General features: G+C 41.1%; 1 protein-coding gene across 1 annotated transcript in view; it reads right to left on the bottom strand.

The window, feature by feature from the left end:
* Window positions 1-25,643, bottom strand: part of UHRF1BP1 (UHRF1 binding protein 1) — a 72,255-nt gene that overhangs the window by 11,408 nt on the left and 35,204 nt on the right. Inside the window, exons 5-14 of the mRNA XM_043591217.1 lie at window positions 17,344-17,533; window positions 16,895-17,035; window positions 16,294-16,464; window positions 15,427-15,619; window positions 7,876-7,962; window positions 7,174-7,344; window positions 6,646-6,785; window positions 6,102-6,243; window positions 5,652-5,845; window positions 3,994-5,450 (exon numbers count right to left, since the gene is read on the bottom strand). Coding sequence (XP_043447152.1) covers window positions 3,994-5,450; window positions 5,652-5,845; window positions 6,102-6,243; window positions 6,646-6,785; window positions 7,174-7,344; window positions 7,876-7,962; window positions 15,427-15,619; window positions 16,294-16,464; window positions 16,895-17,035; window positions 17,344-17,533 — 2,886 coding nt within the window. The remainder of the gene's footprint in view (window positions 1-3,993; window positions 5,451-5,651; window positions 5,846-6,101; window positions 6,244-6,645; window positions 6,786-7,173; window positions 7,345-7,875; window positions 7,963-15,426; window positions 15,620-16,293; window positions 16,465-16,894; window positions 17,036-17,343; window positions 17,534-25,643) is intronic.

Genomic DNA, 25,643 nt, shown 5'->3' with positions numbered 1-25,643 from the left:
GTATATGGGAGTAAATCACACACCTCATAGAGGAAAGAGATACAAGCCAAAGGCTAGGCAATATCAAAGGGTGAGAAGAAGGGGATCAGGAAAGGCTTTGTGGAAAGAGATGGCATGTGAGGTGGCCCTTGAAGGACTGTGAAAGAAGGAAGGGGGCATTCTATGGGGCAAGAAACCATATGAGCAGAGACACGGAACTAGAAAATAAAAAGCACCTTTGTAGACCAGTCAGTAGCTCAACCAGCTAGAGCTTTGGTTTTGTTGGGGAGAACAGAAAGGCACAACTCAGTGAGAATAAACCTTTAAAGATCTTTTTTTTTTTAATTTTTTTCTTTATTTTTTTGAGAGAAAGGGAGAGCATGAGCATGGGATGGGCAGAGAGAGAGGGAGAGAGAGAAAATCCCAAGCAGGCTCCACACTCGGCACGAAGCTTGAGGCAGGGCTCATGACCTGAGCCCAAATTGAGAGTTAGACACTTAAGCAACTGAGCCACCCAGGTGTCCCCTTTAAAGATCTTTTAATCTTACCTTCCCATTTTATAGGTGAAAAACTGACTCAAGGTCATAAAGGTAGAATTAAGAAAAACCCAAGTCTCCTAACTTCTTGCTTGCTAAGTGTTTTTTTTTTTTCCTCTTTACCACATGGGTTGCAGCCAGATTACTGAAAAACCTGGAGTAAAGATTACATATGAAAGTGCTTTTAAAACTATTAAGTAGAGGGGATATACAGGAAATCTCTGTACCTTCTGCTCAATACTGCCATGAACCTAAAACTATTCTAAAAAATAGTCTATTAAAAAACTGTAAAGTGCTGTAAGGAAATATAATTGATTATGCCACACTAATAAATTCAAACTAAATTCAAGGGTTATAAGGAAAAAGCCTGAAAGTTTTAGAGAAGAGAAATTAACAAGATCAGGCCTGTGTTTTAAGAATTGTGACCTGACTCTTTCAAACAAGGTAGGGAGGAAAAGACCTCCAATGAGGAAATAAATTAATGGTTTACTGAAATAGTCCACATGCGGGAACAGACAGCAGAAGCGGCCATGAGACTCCCTAGAGCAGTGTTCTCAAAGTGTCATCCTGGTAGGAGCATCAGCATCAACGGGTGGCTTATTAGACATGCAAACAGGCCCCATCTCAGACCTACTGGATGAGGAACTCTGGGGGTGGGGCTCAGCAATGTGTTTTAACAAGCCCTCCAGGTGATTCTGAAGCATGCTTCAATTTCAAGAACCACTGCTCTGGGGATTACAGTCAGAATTTGACAAATGACTGAAAGAGGCAGAGCTAAAACACAGAGCTTGAACAAGCAGGAGAATGATGCTACTGAAGAAAAGAAAGGAACTGGTCTGGGGAGAGATAAGGAATTTAGCTTTATGTATGTGAGGCTCGACACACCCCTGGAAAATCCATGCAGAACTACGTGCAGTAGATAGTTTTAAATGACGAGCAGGGGAGAAAAGTCAGAACCGAAAATATAGACCACAGCAGAAGTGAGAGATGGATAAAATAACTTAGAAAGTATTAAAAAAAATGCACTGATATAAACCTTCCTGAAGTTTGGCAAATATGTCAAGAACCTTAAAAAATGTTTGTAGTTTGGGGCACCTGGGTGGCTCAGTTGGTGAAGCACCTGACTTCAGCTCAGGTCAGGATCTCACGGTTTCTGAGTCGGAGCCCCGCATTAGGTTCTATACTGACAACTCAGAGCCTGGAGCCTGTTTTGGATTCTGTGTTTCCCTCTCTCCCTTTCACCCCCTCTCCCCACCCCCCCACCCCCAACTCATCTCTGTCTCTCTCTCTCAAAAATACCATTAAAAAAAATTTTTTTTAATGTTTGTAGTGTTTCACCCAATAATAACCCACTTCTGGATTTTTATTCTAAAGATTCAGATATGCAAAAAAGAGTAATATTCACAAAAATAAGGGCATTTAACACAGCATTGGTTCTACCTGAGAAAAACTGGAAACAGACTAAAGCCTGCCCATAGTGGAATGAATAAGTTAGGACACATACATTTGCTAGAACACAATAGAGCAATTAAAAATTATGTATTCAAATACCTAATGAATGGGAAATTATTCACACTAAAACATTAAGTGAATAAAACTGGAAGTTTTCTACATGATATAGAAATAATATAATTCTATTGCCAAAAAAAACAGTATTTGTGTATACTATGTGTGTATACACAGGTAAGGATTCACATGGGTACACAGGTGTATGTATAAAAATTGGAAGAAAATAGATCCAAATGTAAATAGTGGCTATCTCTGCATAGTGTTGTCACAAGTCACTTTGTATTCTTCTTTATTCTTCTTTTTCTACATTGTCAACAAAATGAACACAAATCATTTTTATAATTTAAAACATAAAATTATGACAAAAGCAATCAGAATACAGACAGCCTAGCGCTGTGGAACAGTTGTGTTTATAGGATAAGGGGAAGAAGAGAGCATCCAAGCTCTCTTGGCTCCTTCTGAGTAGTGCGAGTGGCCAGACAGGGCCACAGGCATTCAGGATGACTGCAGGGCTGGCTGCCACACAGGGCTGTTGAGGACAGGGAGGACTGAGAAGAGGCCATGGGACTGGAAAGTCAGAAGTCAAGGTTGGTGTTTCAAAAAAGGCTGGTGTCACACACACCTTTCTTTTCTCTTTACCACCTCTCCTCTTTTCCCATCTCCCTTATGCTTCTCCATTTAGAAAAAGCAGCACGTTTGGTGACTAGGAGTCCAGGCTTTCAATCCTCACCCTACCACTCACAAGTTATACAACCTTGAACAAGTTTCTTACCTCCCTAAGTCTGTTTCCCCATCTGTAAAAGGAAGACTGATATTAGTACCTGCCTTCAGGGTTGTACAAGAATTCAATGCATTAATATTGTAAGTATTCAGGACAGTGCCTGACACATAGAAAGCACTCAATAAATGTTGCCTAGTATTAGTATATCTTTTATCCCTTTAAGTTTCCCTTCTCCTTCCTCCTAGGCTATCTGTGGCCTAAGAGAACTGGCATTGCTTAGAGACCCATTTAGACCCACAATCCACTTAGACAAAGCTCTAAAGCCACTGATTTTCAAACCATGATCCTCAAACCACCAAGAGTCCCCAACAAAGATTTCCCATAGCCTTCATTATCTTCCCTAAAACCACAAGGCACCCATGGAAAAATCCATACCTTTCCACTCTTCTGACTGTGCATTTCTGTGTTTTTCTGCTTACTCCCTACTGCATCTTCAGTGCCTAACACAGAGCTAGGGACAGAGTCAGGGCTCAAAAAATTTTTGTTGAAAAAAAAATTTTTTTGTTGAATAAATAGATAAAATAGATGAAATTCTTCCTTCTCTAACTCTGGCAGACATTGATAAGGTGTACCAGAAAGCAAACCCAAAGCCCCAACCTCTCTACTTATAAGATAAAGGATTCATAGGCTCATCCTTTCTAAAACTTCAGTTTCCTCAGCTATAAACTGAGGATACAAATTTCTGTAACTATCTCATGGGGCTGCTGTGGGGATCAAATCAAACAAGATACTACATGAAAGACCACTAAAAAGAAGAAAATACCATGCAGATGCCAGATATTCTGAGCCTATCTGTATCAATAATGGTGACTCAGTGAAAGAGGAGGGAAGATCCTATGAAGCAATAAATGCTGACTTGAAAACTCCCCAAGAATAGGCTAAGATACATGGCATGTGAAAATCCAATTTCTGGCTCTTCCTCTATCACAGAATTAGAGGTAGTCCTAAAAATAAGTCTCTACAGTTGGCATACCTATATCCTCTTGGTAGCCTGAAAACTCTTCCACTGCCCTGCAGGTAGCACTGAAAACTAAAGTCTTTGCCACATTAAAGAGGCCATGCTATACATTGTCCTGGACCAGATGGTGCTTCCCAAACTAAAAGTACACACAGCAGGAGGCCTTAAGCCCAATGATCAGAGCTAGGAGGAAGAAATAGGGTGAATGAAGGAGGCAGAGAACCACTCACTTGGCTGGGGGCAGGGACAACATCTTGTGCATGGTGGAGGTCATTCGGTCTCTGCCCAGACTGAAGGCATCCTTAGTCAGGGACACAGCTTCCTTGGTGAGGTCCATAGTGGCATGGAGAGCCTCTTTTGTGGCATCCTTGGTCATGTGAATAGCACTTGACAATTCTCCCTCAATGTTCTTCAAGGGGATGAGCTCAGCCTGTCCATTCACAGCGGTATCCCTGCCACTTGGGGGCTTCAACACAGCCGGTGAGGTGGATGCTTGAGCTCTGCTCAGTCTCTTGGCCTGTAAGGAATCGACTGCCTCATGGCCCTTCCCTGCCTCCTGCTGTGCAAGAGAATCTGAATCCTGTAGTTCTCCATTGCTAGGGAGAGGCAATGGCCTATCCTGGGATGCATCCAGATTTTCAATGCCACTATCCTCCAGAACCTTCTCAGGGCTTGCTGGGCCCTGGTCTGAAGAGGCATCAGACTTCAGCTCCCTATCCTCTGAAGGAGACAACTCTGAATCTATGAGGCTGGTGGTATCTGAACCTGCCGAGTCAGCTTCAACAGTCCCAGGGGTAGGATGCATGAGCAGAGCCACCTCAGCACTGGGGAAGAGGACCCCAATGCAAGCTGTCTGGTCCTGCAGGGGAGACCCAGTCATGGCCTCTGTATCCTTAGTCAGTTGTTCTTGAAGACCCTGTAGCACCTCCTTCAGGCGCAGTAGAGCCAAGTACTGGTAATGGTCAAGCCTCACACGGACATGTGCAGGGGAGTGTACAAGCATGTGAACATCTGCTGCATCCTCGAGCTCAGTCAGAGGCCCTTTGTTGTCCACACTACTGCTGCCTTCTCGCAAAACATCCATGACTTCTGTAAGGCCTGACAGGCTTTTCAAATCATGTTCAGTCTTTGACCTCTGATGGGACACAGTGTCTGGGGCAAGGACCTCAGACTGGACAGGACTGCCAAAGCTAGCTGATGGTTTCAGCCTCCCTTCTGTGGCCAAAAGGAGCTTCCGTGCCTGAGCTCGCTGCCAGCGGAGGGGCAGACAGGCCCAAATGGACAAGGGAAAGGGGGCCACAAAATTCAAGGTATGGCCTTTGAAGTTCTCTGTTCCCTCAAAATCCAAGGAGATCTGGGTGAAGTGGATGGACCAGAGATCCTGGGAAGCCTTAAGCCTCTGGGGAGGGAGGGTACTGGGTTGAGGAAGGCGGGACTCCATCTGGAAAGCATGATGTAAAAAAAGCATGTGCAGAAGGCTAAAGCCACCTGGAACCTTGGGAAAGTGAACATAATTGGAATGAAAGAACTCAGCAGCCGCAAAACCTCGGAAGAGACTTTGGAGGTCTAGACAACTACAATGTGGGGCATGACGCGTATTGGTGGCAGTCATGCCTGATGCAGAAAAGACAAGGGCCTGAGGACGATGCAACCCAGCCTGCTCTCTCTTCTCCAGCGGGAAGCTCACCTTCAGAGAGAAAATGAAACCCGATTCAGAATGGACATCTGAGTAGCTCTGCAACCTATCATTGATACACATGTGAAAGACTATTTGGGGTGTGACACTATTTTTCTTGTATCAAAGGGACAGAGCAGAACCCTGGATTATAGCCATGGGAGAAATGCAACTATGGCTGCCAACAGGGAACAAAATCCCACTCTCCCCTACCTTCAACCAGAAGGCATCTAGTCGAATATCCAAGTGTTCATCTTTCTGGCTTGAATCTTCCAGCTTGTAGATAGCTTTGAACTGCTCCAAGCTGCGGTATAAATCCAGGCAGAAGAGGTTTCCCCAGAGCAAGCTGACATGATCCACAGTAAATGTCAAACCATTTAACTGAATGTAGAGATTGGGACAGGGAACTGGAAAGCAGGAAAAAAAGGAATCGCCATGTACAAAGTAGCACCTTGACCCTTACTTACCAGCTAAAATTCATTTTATTACGAAGAAAGCAAAGATGCATTCTCATACAAGGGAGAGTTTGTAACAAAGGTGTTCTCAACTAACTCAAACACCTAAAATTCCAACATCAAATGAGAATATAAGCCATGGCCCCAAGGCTGGCAAATGTGAAGAGCATGAGCTGAACAGTAAGAAGTGACCAGATGAGATGCTTACCTGGAAGCTCCTGATTATCGGGGAAGTAATACTCTGTGAACTCAATATGAATGGCAGAGACCTGAGTGGGTAGGTTGTGAAGTTTGCGACTACAGGAAAGGAGTGTAGATGGCTTCTTACTTGGCTGTCCAGCTGTAGAAACCTACATAATCACACACAAGTTGCTGTTAGAATCTGTACAGCATGCAGAATAGAATTTCCTCAATTTCCTGAGGTTGTATAAAGCCACTACAATCCTTCCAAAATCTGTCACAGGGAGAAGAGTGTTTTTCACACGTGTAGCAGGCATTTTCACACCTGCCTAACACCATCTGCAAGTTCACTTCTCTCAGGGGAAGGTTTGAAGTGGGGTATTCAGAGGAAACTGGGGAAATCCCAGGTCCTGATCTCAGCAGCCATGCTCAGAAACAGACCAATGTATCAATCCACTCAGAAGTGAGGGAAGCAGCCCCTGAATTCCACGATCTTGTTCACATCTGCTGCCTGCCAGATGAACTGCTCGACCCCTTTCCAGCCATGCCTCCCTGTGTCCTGGGCTTCTCACCTGGTGAATGTCCAAGTCATCCACCCGTATTACCATGCAGCTAGAACGTAAGCGATTCCATGCTGGAGGCTGAAAAGCAGCTTGTCGGCCCTGAGAGGGGCTTCTCTCAAGGGAGTTCTTTTGAGGACTGGAGAGAGAATCTAAGTAAAAACAAGAAGGTAGGAAAGATAATCGGATACATTCAACTCTCATTATTAATAGAATTAAAAGTAAAAATCCTAAGATCGTTAAGGCTATAGGTAGGAAAGAGAGCTTAACACTGCCTAGCGCCTAGAAGGAACTCAAAATTCATACTCTCCTTAAGACCAACGCAACAGCCTACTGAATAAAGGAGGTAACAGCCTCTCTTCTACACTGCAGCTATTCCTGAAGACAACTAGGACTCTGTAAAGAAAAAAAGTCACTGATATCTCTCCATGGGATAAGGTTGGGATAATTAGCTAGTCCAGTGCTTTATCTTCACTGGATATTCAAAGGTAACTAGCAAGAGGCTAAGCAATGGGAGTCCTCCAGCTCTTTGTAACCTACCTGCTTTCCTCCGGAAGGGAGAGTCCAGCCCCAGGTGCCAGGGAGGTTTGAGACCTGTCTCCTCATGCCACTTCTCCATTTTACTCTGAAATTCCATCACCAGCTTCTGGGCCCACTGGCCTCGGGTCTCCATGGCCTCACAGTGCCGTACCCAATGTTTGCAGCTGTCACCTATGCAACAAAGAAGCAAGAAGATTTTAGTCCAAGACCACGATCCAACATCCCAATTTTTCCCTTCCATTGGTATAGTCATGGTTCAGAATCTGATCCTATATCCCAATGCAGATTTCTATGGGATAAGTAAAAATCATCTAGTGAGAACAACTCAAGTTCTTCTGGATTCCATATGTGATTTTTCCCTAAGGTTCCCTAAAGACCAGCTGCTGACTGTCACCATCTTTGACCATGGACTATTAGAGAGGCTCTAAAACTACTGGAAGTAGGGGCAGAACACAGAGTCAAAAGCAAAATCTCAAGCACTGCCTCTCCTCCTACTCCTTTATCACTCATAAAGAATCATTAATAGCAGACCCTGCAAGTTTCCAGAAGATGTCTTCTTCAAGAGGGCTATTCCCCACACCTCTCTGACCTGAAATTCCTGGCACCCGCCTGCTGGGCAGTCAGGGATGAATCCAGGAATCTGTCCTCAGTACATGTGTAGCTGGGCAGCACCAGGACTGCTGCCATGCAGAACTGTCCTACCTGCCCAGTGGAAGGGGTAATAGTCAAAGGCCATCTTGCGGAAGGTAAGCTGCATTGCACCACCCGTGAGTCTGTTTGCAGAGACACCTATAAAAGAAAAATAAGGATGAACAGTGGCAGAAGGAACAAAGAAGCCGAAACACCACTTTAAGTACTTAAAAATGCTCTTGAGGATCGGTCCAAAGCCTGATACACAAGTGCAATTGAAAGACCATGATGACCGGTGACTTGCAAGGCTGAGGCCCTCCTCTTCTGGTTTATAAAAGTCAATAGACAAGACCCCCAAAATGTATATTACATTATTTCTGTAAATGGCTGCCAGATTTCCAGAAAGGAAAAGACATTTCAAAACTCAGGATTCATGAATTACAGTCCTAGGTCTTCCACAGATACACTCTAAAACCCTTACCCCAAGGGTAAGATTGGTTCCCCCAAACCTAGCAATGCCAGGATTGTTCTGCCTCAGCACAATACCTGGAGAGGCATAAGCCAAACTCCCCCCAAAACAGAACCCCCATTGTTTCCTTTCACATCCTGGCTTCAGAGCTAATTAAGCCATCACGTACATACAAAGTACCTGAAGCAGGCTCCAGGCTCCAAGCTGTCATTGAACACTAAAACACTCCAGTAACAAGGACATTATAAAATATGCATAGAAGATATTGTAGGTACATTGGAATTTTTAGCATTAAGTCAAATGATGTATTATGTTTACCTTGAATTTACATTTAATTCTTACTAAATGAATCAACTTTCCCTATTTCTACCTTATCTCTCCAACTATAAGAACTGTTAGCAAAGTAGTTAGAGTAGGAACTATTTCTCCTACATATCATATTATGTGACCTACCTTTCTATGTTCTACACTTCTATCCTATCTCTTATTAGGGTGAAGGGAAATACTATGGAATCCTCTAGGTGTAAGCTGATACACCTACAACCAGGAAGGTCATTTCCACCCAATCTAGATTTTACCACCCCAAGTTCTGGACTAATCACCATCCTACACTCGTGTTCCTGTTTCTCAACCTTTTTGTTTATTATTACTATCTCTAAGCCCATTTAGACATTTTTTCCCTAATTGCCCCCTTCTCCATGAAATTTTCATACCACAGGTATACTATGTATGTTTATGTACTGTATGTGTGTTGTGTTTTTTTTAGTGTTTATTTTTGAGAGAGAGAGAGAGAGAGAGAGAGAGAGAGAGAGCGAGCACGAGCAGGGAAAGGGAAGAGAGAGGGAAACATAAAATCAGAAGCAGGCTCCAGGCTCTGAGCTATCAGCACAGAGCCCAACACAGGGCTCAAACTCACAAACTGTGAGATCATGACCTGAGCCAAAGTCAGACGCTTCACCCACTGAGCCACCCAGGCACCCCTATGTCTGTGCTTTATACATAAAAAGGATAAGCATAAAGTTTACTCCTTTTATTCAGTGCAGGGTTATGAAAGACTAATTCTTTTAAATTAAAATTTAAATTTAAAAACTTAAAGCTATTAATTTTTAACAACTTTATAACTATATTTCCTGGAGGTTAAGCATCTGACTTTGGTTCAGTCATGATCTCACAGTTCGTGAGTTCAAGTTCCACATCAGGCTCCCCGCTGGCAGTGCAGAGCCTGCTTGGGATTCTCTCTCTCTCTCTCTCTCTCTCATCTCTTCTGCCCCTTCCCAGGTTGCATGTGCTCACTCTCTCTCAGATGAATAAACTTAGAAATAAATAAATAAGTAAATATATTTCCTGCAAACCCTGTAATGAAATGTATTTCTTATATAACTCATAATGTATCAAATTATATATGCAAATTAGCAATTTACAGAAACACATAACAGCAATATAATCAAACTTTTAATTATTCAAAAGTATTTTTAGAAGATGGTGGAACAGCATGGAAGTTTTTTGTGTCTCGCATTCATGACATACAGTTAGAACAAGACTAAACCATCCTGCACACCTAGAAAACTGATTTGATATTTAACACAGGGGCGCCTGGGTGGCGCAGTCGGTTAAGCGTCCGACTTCAGCCAGGTCACGATCTCGCGGTCCATGAGTTCGAGCCCCGCGTCGGGCTCTGGGCTGATGGCTCGGAGCCTGGAGCCTGTTTCCGATTCTGTGTCTCCCTCTCTCTCTGCCCCTCCCCGTTCATGCTCTGTCTCTCTCTGTCCCAAAAATAAAAAAAAACAAAAAACAAAAAACGTTGAGATTTAACACAACAATCTGCACAGCCTGAACCACAAAATTCAGCAGCAGGTCCATCTATTCAATTTTCTTTTTTTTTCACTTCTTTTCTTTTTCTTGAATACAGAAAAAGTTGTTTTATTTTAAATTTTTATTAAAAATATTTTTCTTTAATTTTTTTTACTGTATTTTTCACTTTTGTGTAAATTTTTTCAAATTCTATTTTACTTCCATCATTTTATTTTAGTCTACTTCAGTGTATTCACTTTTTCAAATTTTCAAATGGTTTCCTTTTTTTCTCTTTTTTGTTTCTTTTCTTTTTCTTGAATACAGAAAGAGAAAAAATTCATTTTTATTTTTAATTTTTATCAAAAGTATTTTTAGCAAAACAAAGGAAAATTTAAATAAATTTCTTAAAATTAATGTCAGTGAACTTTTTTTTTAAAGTAAGCTCAAGTAAGCTTTATGACCAACATGGAGCTTGAACTCAAAACTCTGAGATCAAGAATCATATGTTCTACCTACTGAGCCAGCCAGGCACTCCTTAGCAAATTTAACTTTTAACTTTTGCTTGATATAAGAAGATAACTTTTAGCTTAACTAGCTGCTGGTATTCATTCAGACTGAGTCAATATTTTTTCTTTTCAGCACTTAATTCATGATTTGCTGAATAACCTGCAGAATTAAATAATAAAATATAGGGGTGTATGGGTGGCTCAGTCAGTTGATTTCGGCTCAGGTCATGCATGATCTCACAGTTCGTGGGTTTGAGTCCCGCATCAGGCTCTGTGCTGACAGTATGGTGCCTACTTGGGATTCTCTCTCTCCTTCTCTCTGTCCCTCCCTGCTTGCTCTCTATCTCTCTCTCTCCTCAAAAATAAATAATTATAAGGGGCATCTGGGTGGCTCAGTCGGTTAAGCGGCCGACTTCAGCTCAGGTCATGATCTCGTGGTCCCTGAGTTCAAGCCCGGCGTCGGGCTCTGTGCTGACAGCTCAGGGCCTGGAGCCTGTTTCGGATTCTGTGTCTCCCTCTCTCTGACCCTCCCCTGTTCATGCTCTGTCTCTCTCTGTCTCAAAAATAAATAAACATTAAATAAATAAATAAGTATTTAAAATAATAATAATTTTAAAATATAGACTTTTTATTTAATTCCTTTTTTAACGTTTTTTTGTTAATTTTTGAGAGAAAGAGACAGAGAGCGAGTTGGGGAGGGGCAGAAAGAGAGGGAGACACAGAATCTGAAGCAGGCTCCAGGCTCCAAGCCGTCAGCACAGAGCCCCGTGCAGGACTCAAACCCATGAACTGCGAGATCATGACCTGAGCTGAAGTCGGTCACTTAACCGACTAAGCCACCCAGGCGCCCCTATTTAATTCTTAAAGTTCAAACCACAAAATCACTAAGGCTCAAACAGAAACAACACTGACAAGTCAGCCAACCGGCATGTGCGGGCCACCTCTTATCATATGACTTTGAGATTAAGCAATCAGTTGGGAGAAAGACCTCTAATCACAGCCATCTATTCACCATAGTTTTTAGCAGTGATCTTCCATATTTTGTGTATCTTCCATGAACTCAGTGTCAGTGCTCCTCATGTGATATCCAAGAAAACCCAAAGAAAGAAATTAAATACCAAGGACTAAAGTTTTGTCATGTAGGGATTAAGCTTTAGAAGGATACAAACCACTGTTATAGCTAAAAATTTTTTTTCACCCCCACACTTCACCAAGGAACCAATTTTTAATGTCTAGAATAGGCAAAAATCAAGACAGAAAGTACATCAGTGGTTGCTTAGAGTTGCAAAATGGGAAGAGACAGCTAATGGGTACATGATTTCTTTCAGGGAGGACAAAAATGTTCTACAATTAGACTGTAGTGATGATGATTATACAACCCTATAAATATACTAAAACCCCCTAAGTTGTATATTCTAAATGGGCAAATTGTATGGTATGTGAATTAGATCTCAATAAAGCTGCTTAAAAGGAAAGAGTCAATTTTCATCTGCTGCTGGGTGATACCATCCCTGTTAAAAATGCATGCCCAAGGCACTGGAGGGAGAGGGTTTCATGGCAATGCTCCCTCCAATGGAGTTATTCAGACCTAAAAGAACAATAAACTACATAGACTGAGCATATTAAAATAGGGTATAGAATTGAAATCAAAATCAAGTATAATTAGCAGTCACCAACATATTTAATTATAAATACATAATCAGATATGAGACATAAATGGTAAATAGTGTCCATAAATGACTCAAGTTCTCCAATGAGCTGTGGGATGAGGAAAGCTTGGCCTTAAGAGAGATAAAGAAAGAAAGTTTTTGGCTCACAGGCCTCATCCAGACGAAAAAGAGTTAAAAAGAAGCAAGTAAGGAGTGCCTGGGTGGCTCAGTCAACTGAGCTTCCTATTTCAGCTCAGGTCATAATCTCATGGCTCATGAGTTCAAGCCCCACACTGGGCTCACTGCTACCAGCCCACTTCAGATCCTCTGTTCCCCTCTCTCTACCCCTCCCCTGCTTGTGCTCTCCCCAAAATAAAAATAAAATAAAATAAAATAAAATAAAATAAAATAAAATAAAATAAAATAAAATAAAAAGCGGTGACACTCTTTTCTCCATCAACCACTAACCTCTTCTCTGAATTTTTTTTAATGTTTATTTATTTTGAGAGAGAGAGAGAGAGACACACACAGAGTGGAGTGGGGGAGGGGCAGAGAGAGAGGGAGACACAGAATCTGAAGCAGGCTTCAGGCTCTGAGCTGTCAGCACAGAGCCTGATGTGGGGCTCAAACCCATGAACTGTGAGATCATGACCTGGGCTGAAGTTGGACTCTCAACCAACTGAGCCACTCAGGTGCCCTGCTTTTCTGAATTTTAAGAGATAGTGCTGCCCCACCTCAAGCCAAGGTGTCCCCAAGGACCCACCCAGTTTCCAATAATTTCACCTCTAATGCCACGGAATAGGTAAGTGTGTTACTCAAGGGCCCAACATCCCAGGCTATCATGTCCCTTAATGAGAAAAGAAGGTAGATGTAGCAAGGAGCCTCTAGAGCAGCACTGTCCAAAAGAATTTTCTGTGATGATGAATATCTTCTATGGTCTATAGATTACACTGAGTACTTAAAATGTGGGTGGTGCAAATTAGGGGCTGATTTTTTCATTTTATTTTATTTTAATTTTAACAGACACACGTGGCTATTGACTACCATACTAGACAGAGAGTTTGAAAACAATGCTATCCAACAGAAATATAACATGAGCCATAAAAATAATTTTAAATTTTCTAGTAGCCACATGGAAAACAGTTTTTTAAAAAGGTGAAATTAATTTTAACAATACATACAACTTAAACCAATATAATCAATATATTATCATCTCAACATATAACCAATATGAAAATAATTATCAAGGTATTCTATACTCTTTTATTCTACTACATCTTCAAAATCCCATGTGGAAATTACACTTGCAACCAATCTCAATTTGGATCAGCCAACAGTAGTCATATGTGGCTGCATATTAGAACAATTCCAGAGAACTTTAGAATGCTTTCTGTGCCACCTAGTTCTCCCTTCCCTTTTCTCCCCAGATCCCAGGAGAAGAGTCAAATTCATAAGAACTGTTCCTTATTCCTTTACAGAGTCATACATCACACCTAGGTATGGCAGGTTGGAAGTTTTCTCCCTATCTAAAACTATCTCATACAAAAAGTTCTTAAATTCCAGCAAATATATTAATTTAGCTAGCTAGCTAAATAAATAAATAAATAAATAAATAAATAAACAAACAAACAAATAGGGACTGCAAGGGAGGGTAGTCATTTACATTTTAGTGTGGGTTATGGGACCTTGTCCCATGAAGACGACAGTGCTAAATACTCCTCATCAAGCAAAAGGGTCAAATTCTCAATAATACACTCTTAATAAAGACCTATGAAAAGATCCAAGACAAAACAAGAGGAAAAAACCCAAAGCCTTTATGGTAACGCTTGGAAGAAACAACCAAACAAAACAATCATCGTTTTAGCAAAGAACTTCCAAAATAAGTGGGTGGCTAACCAGTGAGCAATTTATTTCTTGTGGTCGCAAAAGCAATCTTTATGTTGTCACTGCTCCTCTCAGCTCTCTCAGAGTGGGAGTAGACAGGGACTGAAGTCACTTCAACACCACAGAACAGCAAAGCAAGAAAGATAATGCTGCTTGGTGCCCCAGGAAGAAAAGGTAAGTTCCCCCAAGGAAACGGAGTCTAGGGGTCATTAAAGAGGCAGACATTAACCTTCAGAAAGGATACAGCAGCACAAGAAAAATCTACCATATGAGAGCATCTAAAGCCAAGAGCTGGTGCAAAGGGGAGTATAAAGGAAATACAGACAGAGTATTAAAAGAAGAGGCAGCAAAGGAATAATAATACTGAGCATGTGCCTATAATTAAGGTCTTCCAATTCAGTATATTATTTCATTTGAGTCTGACAACAACCAATGAGGCAAACGAGTAAGATATGATTTTTTTTTTTAATTTTTTTTTTCAACGTTTATTTTATTTTTGGGACAGAGAGAGACAGAGCATGAACGGGCGAGGGGCAGAGAGAGAGGGAGACACAGAATCAGAAACAGGCTCCAGGCTCTGAGCCATCAGCCCAGAGCCCGACGCGGGGCTCGAACTCACGGACCGCGAGGTCGTGACCTGGCTGAAGTCGGACGCTTAACCGACTGCGCCACCCAGGCGCCCCAGATATGATTTAACTCAAGTTCACAAATGATGAAACTCAAAGAGGTTAAGCAAGAGGCTAAGTGATTTCCCCAAGACTCATGAAGACAAAATGAGTCAATTCCTTTTTCATTTTGAATAAAACATATATGTGTATGTAATACCAATGGCCTTAATGAATGTAAAAGCATGACAAGAATACAACATAACCTCTCTGCTTGGGAAGAGGGCATTTACACATAAAAATTATTTAAATTGACTCAAAAATCTGAAAATTCTGGGGTTTCCTATACTTGAATTTTCTTTCCTAATAGCTTCTATCAGTGGTCAGCATTGGCCAAGGTACACTGGGGAGAAAAGAAAGTATACAATGCTTGAGCTCTACCCTTGAAGATTCTGACTTAGGGAGGTCTAGGAATAGCATGGCACCTGTATTTTATTAAGCACTGCAGGTGGTCCTGCTGCCTTAAGGCTAAAGAGTACTACCTCACACCAACAAAAACAGAGATGCCACAGAGGCTGAGGCTCAAGGAATGCCCTGATTAAGGGAAGCCAACCAAAGTACTCCATGGCATCTTGAAAAGAGCCTTCCATCCCGAAGCTTTGTCCAGAGTTGAAGGCAGTGATGGACCACCCAGCCCAGGCTCAGGCCAAACAGGGTACCTGGCTCCCGAGACTGGCTATCGTCACAAATGTGCAGGTCCAGGCGGGAGATGAGCAGATGGTAGGAGGACTCTTTCACATCAAATTTCTCAAAGTACTGGCTGAGGCGGCTGCTGCTGCTGTTGCTGCTGCCTTGGCTGGCACCAAACGCCTGGGCCCAGGACTGCTGGGCACTGGGAGCAGGTGGAGTGATCTATATGTGACAGAGACAAAAATAAGAAGTCCAAACCCAGGCAGCCTCCTCACAGGCTTTCTTAAGCTTTATTTCAGTCTGAAGAAAACCACATTTTAGCAAGATGACTCTTCCCTTTCATAAGTGTTCACCTGGTAGCTCACGTAGGTCTGTCCCACCTAAATAACCCAAAATGCAAAAAGCCTAATTATAATTAGTGTAGTAATTGTCAGAATTCTGTTCTGAATTTGAATTCCCCCCCAAGCTTTGACCCCCCCAGGACTTAGCTCACTGATGCCAAAACACCTCTTACAGGAAGTCTTTCTTAAATGACCCCTTTCAGTCTGTGTCGTTAGATGCCTCTTCTTTGTGCTCTCATGGCACAGTGTCTACCTTTATACACATCATGTTGTAATAGCTTGTTGACAGTATTTTAAGACAGTGAAAGCTCCAAGGACAAAAACAAGAAGTTTATTATACTCTCCCTTTCCAGTGGCCAGCACTATGTAATAAGCTAACACACTGGAGGCACCCAATGAACAGAATAAATAAATAAATCAGACACACAAACAAAACCTATGCACATCTAGAAGTAAATGAAAAATGCTCCAAATAAGCCTAATAAAGTCTAGACTCTACCTATGTTGATATGAATTAGGTCTGGCCTACCATCTCCCTAGCCCCACGCCTCTAACCTGTACAGGTTCAGGGGCCAGGCTCTTCCTCTGCTGGGCTGACTTCTCCATGGCCTCACTCAGCGACTCCGCATACTTCATCATAGCCTTGAGCTGTGAGTCAGTCAGCACCCAGAGCAGATCATCCAACAGGAACATCAGCTTGGAGGCTACCACATTGCAATCTTTGGTCTGAAGGAGCCACACAGAACATGAAGTTCAACATCTTGTATTATTCCAACTCAAAGTGACTCTTGCCCAGTTAATTTCAGAAATGGCTTTTAATCCCCAGAACATGAAAGGAAAGCAACAACCACTGTGGAGAGTCCATTTCTTACAAAGCTACTGATGTTTTCTGCAATTAACAAGAAGCAGGAAAAGTGAACTGCTAGGTGCCTAGGTCCATGTCCCTGTATATGGGTAAAAACTGTGGTTTCCAAAATACAGATGACAAGGAGGTGGAAATGTTCACAGAAATGTTCTGTGCAACACTAAATTACAGGCCTGTCCTTTTCAATTGTCATTCCTAGAGCCAGTAACATTCCAAGAGAGAATACCAACTCCCAGGATGTGTAGGAGAATAAAAGATGGAAGTTTTCATGAGGGCAGAAAATATACTCACTCTTCTTTTGAGGGCTATTTGGATCCTGCCTTGGTTGGTAATAAGCCTCAATGGAGTGGTGACTGGATCCTGATCACCATTGTCGGTAGCATCTGCCTCAATTCGAAGTGTTTGCCAAGTTATTTCCTTAAATGTTAAAACCTGGAAGGAGAGAGAGTAAACTCCCTTAATTCTGTGGATGAAATTAACCAAGAGGCAGGAAGTCCAAGGGGGAAAAGACTGGCAAAGCAGAAACCCCCACCATTCTCGGTTGGGATCCCACCAATAGAATGCAGAGATCCCTAAGTGAGGAAAGGATGCAGCAGTAACACTGGACAGAAGGGCTTCTTGGGTTCACAGGAATAAGGGCAATATCTGAGGAAATCCCCAAAGCAGGAACAGTATCCTTTAAAAAGAAGTCCTATTCTGGATCTCCCCATTCTCTTCTCTTGCAATACTAGGGTTGTCACCTCTCCTCGGCGGGGGTCAGTGATGCGGGTGAGGCGGAGGTCACTCTGCTGCCAGTTGGGGTTGACACTGTAGCCCTGGAGCTGCCACAATTCAAAAGAAGCGTGGAAGGCCTTGGAGTGAATCTTGATGGTGATGGAATTGACGATGATGAACATTCCCTCCACCACCTTCTCGGCAAAGCCATACTCACTACAACAAATGAGGCAGACCAATGTTCAGAATCATGTGAGAGTCTGTGCACACTCTGTGCTGGAAGACATCAGACAAGATTATTAACAGTGTCTCTCTTTGGGTGCTAGAACTGTGGATGGTTTCTTTCTTTATTTCTCTTTTCATATATATATATATGTATAAATTTGAGAGAGGCAGAGACAGTGTGAGTGGGGGGAGGGGCAGAAAGAGAGGGAAAGAGAGAATCCCAAGCAGGCTGTGTACTGTCAGTGCAGAGCCCGGCTCAGGGCTTGAACTCACAAAACTGTGAGATCATGACCTGAGCTGAAACCAGGAGTTGGACACTTAACCGACTGAGCCGCCCAGGTGCCCCTATACTTATAGCTTTTAAATTTTGAAACTTTTATATGATGCAGTATTTTTTTAATGAGATTTTTTGAGGAGTGAAATAAAAGAAAAAGAGTGGACCTGGAAATAAACTCCATTCTGTTAGAAAGAATAAATGTGAAAATATTTTTATAGCCTACAAACTACATGAATTTGAATGCTGTGTGTGAGGGGAGGTATAACTATGGAAAGAAAACACTAGGTTTCTATAAAATATTCAAAGGCCCAGCAGACTCTGTCATATGAACAAGAGGTCAAGAGCAATCCCAACTCTACCCTGCCAAATATAATCCAAAGAGCACAGCTAGATGTACTTCCACAGTGAAATGGCAAAGAGAGGGATGAAGGCAATCTTACAGTCCTTCTGGATGTAGAAAACACACACACTCTTGACATGTAAATGAAATCAGTTTTCATTACAAGAGATAAAAGGAAGGCCTAGAGATTATAAACTTGAAAAATATTTTTTTTTCAATTTATATCACAAAGGGCTAACATCTCTAATATATAAGGGGCTTCAAGAAACTGAAAAGAAAAAGGCTGACAGGCCAATAAAAATGGGTCAGAGTATGGACATTTCACAGAGAAATAAGTGCAAATGATATTAAACATTAAACATTATAAGTAATTTTATCATCCTCAATGGGGAAAAACTGAGAGCTTTCCCCCTAAGGTCAGGGACAAGACAGGGATGTCTACTCTTACCACTGTTATTCAACATAGTATTGGAAATCTTAGCTTCTGCAGTCAGACAACACAAAGAAATAAAAGGCATCCAATTTGGCCAGGAGGAGGTCAAACTTTCACTCTTTGCAGATGACATGATACTCTATATGGAAAACCCAAAAGAGTCCACCAAAAAACTGCTAGAACTGATTCATGAATCCAGCAAAGTTGCAGGATATAAAATCAACACACAGAAATTGGTTGCATTCCTATTCACCAACAGTGAAGTAACAGAAAGAGAAATCAAGGAATCGATCCCATTTACAATTGCACCAAAACCCATAAAATACCTAGGAATAAATTTAACCAAAGAGGTGAAAAGTCTATACACTGAAAACTATAGAAAGCTTACGAAAGAAATTGAAGAAGACACAAAAAAATGGAAAAAGATTCCATGCTCCTGGATAGGAGGAACAAAATATTGTTAAAATGTTGATACTACCCAAAGCACTCTACATATTTATTGCAATCCCTATCGAAATACCTCCAGCATTCCTCACAGAGCTAGAACAAACAATACTAAAATTTGTATGGAAACAGAAAAGACCCTGAATAGCCAAAGCAATCTTGAAAAAAGAAAACCAAAGCAGGAGGCATCACAATCCCGGACTTCAAGCTATACTACAAAGCTGTAATCATCAAGACAGTATGGTACTGGCACAAGAACAGACACTCAGATCGGGGCGCCTGGGTGGCGCAGTCGGTTAAGCGTCCGAGACTTCAGCCAGGTCACGATCTCGCGGCCCGTGAGTTCGAGCCCCGCGTCAGGCTCTGGGCTGATGGCTCAGAGCCTGGAGCCTGTTTCCGATTCTGTGTCTCCCTCTCTCTCTGCCCCTCCCCCGTTCATGCTCTGTCTCTCTCTGTCCCAAAAATAAATAAATGTTGAAAAAATAAAAAAAAAAAAAAAAAAAAAGAACAGACACTCAGATCAATGGAACAGAATAGAGAACCCAGAAATGGATGCACAAACGTATGGCAACTAATCTTTGACAAAGCAGGAAAGAATATCCAATGGAATAAAGACAGTCTCTTCAGCAAGTGGTGCTGAGAAAACTGGACAGCAACATGCAGAAGAATGAACCTGGAACCACTTTCTTGCACCATACACAAAAATAAACTCAAAATGAATGAAAAACCTAAATGTAAGACAGGAAGCCATCAAAATCCTCCAGGAGAAAGCAGGCAAAAACCTCTGTGATCTTGCCCGCAGCAACTTCTTACTCAACACGTCTCTGGAGGCAAGGGAAACAAAAGCAAAAATGAACTACTGGGACCTCATCAAAATAAAAAGTTTCTGCACAATGAAGGAAACAATCAGCAAAACTAAAAGGCCACCGACAGAATGGGAGAAGATATTTGCAAACAACATATCAGATAAAGGTTTAGTATCCAAGATCTATAAAGAACTTACCAAACTCAACACCCAAAAAACAAATAATCCAGTGAAGAAATGGGCAAAAGACATGAATAGACACATCTCCAAAGAAGACATCCAGATGGCCAACCGACACATGAAAAAATGCTCAACATCACTCATCATCAGGGAAATAGAAATCAAGACCACAATGAGATACCACCTTATGCCTATAATAACTTCTAGGCCTTCCTTTTATCTCTTATAATGAAAACTCAAGCAACAACAGATGTTGGTGAGGATGTGGAGAAAGAGCATCTCTTTTGCATTATTGGTGGGAATGCAAGCTGATGCAGCCACTCTGGAAAACAGTATGGAGGGCCCTCAAAAAATTAAAAATAAAAGTACCCTACAACCCATCAATTGCATACTAGGTATTTATCCAAAGGATACAGGTGTGCTGTTTCAAAGGGACATATGCACCCCAATGTTTATAGCAGCACTATCAACAATAACCCAAAGAGCCCAAATGTCCATCAATGGATGAATGGATAAAGATGATGTGGTATATATATACATACACACACACACACACACACACACACACACACACACACACACACAATGGAGTATTACTCAGCAATGAAAAAAGAATGAAATCTTGCCATTTGCAACTACATGGATCGAACTGGAGGGTATTATGCTAAGTGAAATTAGTCAGAGAAAGACAAAAATCATATGACCTCACTCATATGAGGACTTTAAGACACACAACAGATGAACATAAGGCAAGGGAAACAAAAATAATATAAAAACAGGGAGGGGGCCAAAACATAAGAGACTTAAATATGGAGAACAAACAGAGGGCTACTGGAGGGGTTGTGGGAGGGGGGATGGGCTAAATGGGTAAGGGGCACTAAGGAATCTACTCTTGAAATCATTTTGCACTATATGCTAACTAATTTGGATGTGAATTTTTAAAAATAAAAAAAAACATTGAGTAATTCAACTTCATTCATAAATCAAAACTATAATGAGAGACCCTTAATTTATAACAGAGGTGAGAGTGCAGTAGGGAAAAGATGGTCTTTCAATAACAATGCACTGTCAATTTGAAGATATCAACAGAGAAAAAATAATACTGAACCCTATCATACATCAAACAAAAAAAAATAATCAGTTTAAAGGTCAAACAATAAAAGTTTTAGAAGAAAGCAAGGAATATCTTCAAGCCGTAGGACAGGTAAAGAGCCCTTAAAAAGACACAAAAAGGGGGGCGCCTGGGTGGCACAGTCGGTTAAGCGTCCGACTTCAGCCAGGTCACGATCTCGCGGTCCGAGAGTTCGAGCCCCGCGTCGGGCTCTGGGCTGATGGCTCAGAGCCTGGAGCCTGTTTCCGATTCTGTGTCTCCCTCTCTCTCTGCCCCTCCCCCGTTCATGCTCTGTCTCTCTCTGTCCCAAAAATAAATAAACGTTGAAAAAAAAATTAAAAAAAAAAAAAAAAGACACAAAAAGGGAAAAATTGATACTGGACTACATTAGAATTAATAATTTCTGTTCAACAAAAAAACAACATTAAGGTTGATATTGTGGGGCACCTGTTGGTTGGGCGTCTGACTCTTGAGTTTGGCTCAGGCCACGATCCCAAGATCATGGGATCGTGCCCCAAACTGGGCTCTGCACTGAGCAGGGAGGCTGCTTAGGATTCTCCCTCCCTCTTTCTGCCCCTCTCCCTGGCTCATGCTCTCTCTCTCTCTAAAAAAAAAAAAAAAAAAAAAAAAAAAAAAAAAAAAGTGATAGTGATGTTCAACATCACTCATCATCAGGGAAATGCAAATCAAAACCGACAATGAGATATCACCTCACATCTGTCAGAATGGTTAGTATCAAAATAACAAGAAACAAGGAATTTTGCCAAAGATGTGGAGAAAAGGGAACCTTTGTGCACTGTTGGTGGGAATGGCAATTTGGTGCAGCCCCTGTGGAAAACAGTATGGAGGCTCCTCAAAAAAACTAAAAGTAGAAGTATCAATCTCAAGAAGCAAGAAAAGTCTCAAATACACAACCCAACCTTACACCTAAAAGAGCTAGAAAAGGAACAATAAATAAAGCCTAACATCAGCAGAAGGGAAATAATAAATTATAGCAGAAATAAATGATATAGGAACAAGCAAACAACAACAACAAAAATAAACAGAACAGATCAAGAAACTAAGCGCTGGTTCTTTGAAAGAATTAAAATTGATAAACCCCTAGCTAAACTTCTCAAAAAGAAAAGAGAAAGGACACAAATAAATAAAATCACTGATTAGGGAGGAGAGATCAAAACCAACACCACAGAAATATAAACAATTATTAGAGAATATTATGACAAAGTATATGCCAACAAACTGGGAAACCTGGAAGAAATGTACAAATTCCTAGAAACTCACACACTACCTGTTTTCTGAAACAGAAAGAAAGAAAATTTGAACAGGCAAAGAAACGGAATCAGTAATCAAAAATACCCCAACAAATGAAAGTCCAGGTCCAGATAGCTTCCCAGGGAATTTCTACCAAACATTTAAAGAAGAGTTAATACCTATTCTTCTCAAACCATTCCAAAAAATAGAAATAAAAGGAAAACTTTCAAACTCATTCTATGAGGCCAGCATTACCTTGATTTCAAAACCAGACAAAGACCCCACAAAAAGGAGACTTATAGGCCAATATCCCTGCTGAACATGGATGCAAAAATTCTCAACAAGATACTAGCAAATTGAATCTAATAGTACATTAAATAATTATTCACCACAATCAAATGGGATCTATCCCTGGGATGCAGGGGTGGTACAATATTTGTAGATCAATTGACGTGCTATCCCACATTAATAAAAGAAAGGATAAGAACCATACCATCCTCTCAATGGATGCAGAAAAAGCATTTGACAAAATACAGCATCCATTCTTGATAAAAACCCTCAACAAAGTATGAGATGGAACATACCTCAACATTGTAAAGGCCATGTACGAAAGACCCACAGCTAATACCATCCTCAACTGGGAAAAACCGAGAACTTTTCTCCTAAGGTCAGAAACATGACAGGGATGTCCACCCTCACCATAGTTATTTAACATAGTACAAGAGGTCTCAGCCTCAGCAATTAGACAACAAAAAGAAAAAAAAAAAAGCATCCAAATCAGCAAAGAAGAAGTAGAACTAATACATGAATTCAGCAGAGTTGCAGGATATAAAGTCAATGTACAGAAACCTGGCATTTCTATACACCAATGATGAAGCAGCAGAAAAAGAAATCAAGGAATTGATCCCATTTACAATCGCACCAAAACCCATAAAATAACTAGGAATAAACCTTAAAAAAGAGTTTAAAAGATCTGTACTCTGAAAACTATAGAACATTTATGAAAGAAACTGAAGAGGACACAAAGAAATGGAAAAACATTCCATGCTCATGGATTGGAAGAACACACGCTGTTAAAATGTATATACTACCCAAAGCAATATACACATTTGATGCAATCCCTATCAAAATACCTCCAGCATTTTTCACAGAGCTAGAATGAATAATCCTAAAATTTATATGGAATACCACAAAAGACCCCAAATAGCAAAGGAATCCTAAAAAAGAAAAGCAAAGCTGGAGGGGTGCCTGGGTGGTTCAGCTGGTTAAGCATCCAACTCTTGATTTCCGCTAAGGTCATGATCTCACGGTTCAGGAGACTGAGCCCCAAGTGCAGCTCCACACTGAGAGAGTACAGAGCCTGCTTGGGATTCTCTCTCTCTCAAAAATAAATACATGAAAAAAAAAAGCTGGAAGCATCACAATTCTGGATTTCAAGCTATATTAAAAAGGTGTAGTCATCAAGACAGTATGGTACTGGCACAAAAACTGACATATAGATCAATGGAACAGGATAGAAAGCCCAGAAATGGATCCACAACTATATGGTCAACTCATCTTCAACAAAGCAGGAAAGAATACCCAATGGAAAAAAGGCAGTCTCTTCAACAAATGATGTTGGGAAAACTGGACAGCAACATGTAGAAAAATGAACCTGGACCACTTTCTTACACCATACACAAAAATAAATTCAAAACGGATGAAAGACCTAAATGTGAAACAGGAAACCATCAAAATCCTAGAGGAGAAAACAGGAAACAACCTCTTTGACCTCGGCTGGAACAACTTATTAAACACGTCACCGGAGGCAAGGGAAACAAAAGCAAAAATGAACTATTGGGACCTCATCAAGATAAAAAGCTTCTACACAGAGAAGGAAACAATCAGAAAAACTAAAATGCCACCTATGGAATAGGATATTTGCAAATGACATATCTGATAAGGGGTTAGTATCCAAAATCTATAAAGAACTTATCAAACCCAAATAACCTAATCAAGAAATAGGCAAAAGACATGAATAGATATTTTTCCAAAGAAGACATCCAGATGGCTAACAGACACACGGAAATATACTCAACATCACTCATCATTGGGGAAATACAAATCAAAACCATGATGAGATATCACCTCACACCTGTCAGAATGGCTAAAATTAACACAAGGAACAACACATGTTGGTGAGCGTGCAGGGAAAGGAGAACCCTCTTGCACTGTTGATGGGAATGCAAACTGGTGCAGCTACTCTGGAAAAGAGTATGGAGGTTCCTCAAAAACTTAAAAATAGAACAACCCTATGACACAGCAATTGCACTACCAGGTATTTACCTAAAAGATACAAAAATTCAGATTTGAAGGAGTACATGCACCCCGATGTTTATAGCAGCATTATCAACAATAGCCAAACTATGGTGAGAGACCAAATGTCCACTGACTGATGAATGGATAAGGAAGATGTGGTATGTATGTATGTGTGTATATATGTGGTATGCACGCACACACACACACACACACACACACACACACAGGAATATTAGCCATCAAAAAGAGTGAAATCTTACCATTTGCAACAACATGGATGGAGCTATAATGTATTATGCTAAGCGAAATAATCAGAGAAAGACAAATACTGTATGATTTCATTCATATGTGGAATTTAAAAAACAAAACATATGAAAATATGGGAGAGGGAAAGAAGAGAGAGGGAGACTCTTTTTTTTTTTTTTTTTTTTGAGAGAGAGACAGAGCATGAGTGAGGGAGGGGAAGAGAGAGAGAGGGAAGCAGAATCTGAAGCAGGCTTCAGGCTCCGCATTGTCAGCATAGAGTCTGATGCTGATGCGGGGCTTGAACTCACGCTGATGCAGTGCTCAAACTCACGAGCCGTGAGATCATGACTTGAGCCGAAGTCAGACACTTAACCAACTGAGCCACCCAGGTGCCCTATAAGAGACTCTTAAGGATAGAGAACAAACTGAGGGTTGATGGAGGGAGGTGGGTGGGGGATGGGCCAGATGGGCGATGGGTATTAAGGAGGGCACTTGTTATGATGAGCACTGGCTGTTGTATGTAAGTGATGAATTACTGAATTCTACTTCTGAATCCAATGTTGTGCTAGAATATTAACTAACTAGAATTTAAATAAAAATTTGAAAAGGAAAAAATAAAAATAGAAATAGGAGTATCATACAATCTAGTAATTCTACTTCTGGATATTTACCTGAGGAAAATTAAAACATTAATTCAAGAAAATATCTGTACCCCT

Source organism: Prionailurus bengalensis, chromosome B2 (genome assembly GCF_016509475.1).
Source record: "Prionailurus bengalensis isolate Pbe53 chromosome B2, Fcat_Pben_1.1_paternal_pri, whole genome shotgun sequence".
NCBI classification, from domain to species: domain Eukaryota; kingdom Metazoa; phylum Chordata; class Mammalia; order Carnivora; family Felidae; genus Prionailurus; species Prionailurus bengalensis.
The sequence above is the reverse complement of the archived record's forward strand: the minus strand, read 5'-3'. Positions and strand labels throughout refer to the sequence as shown.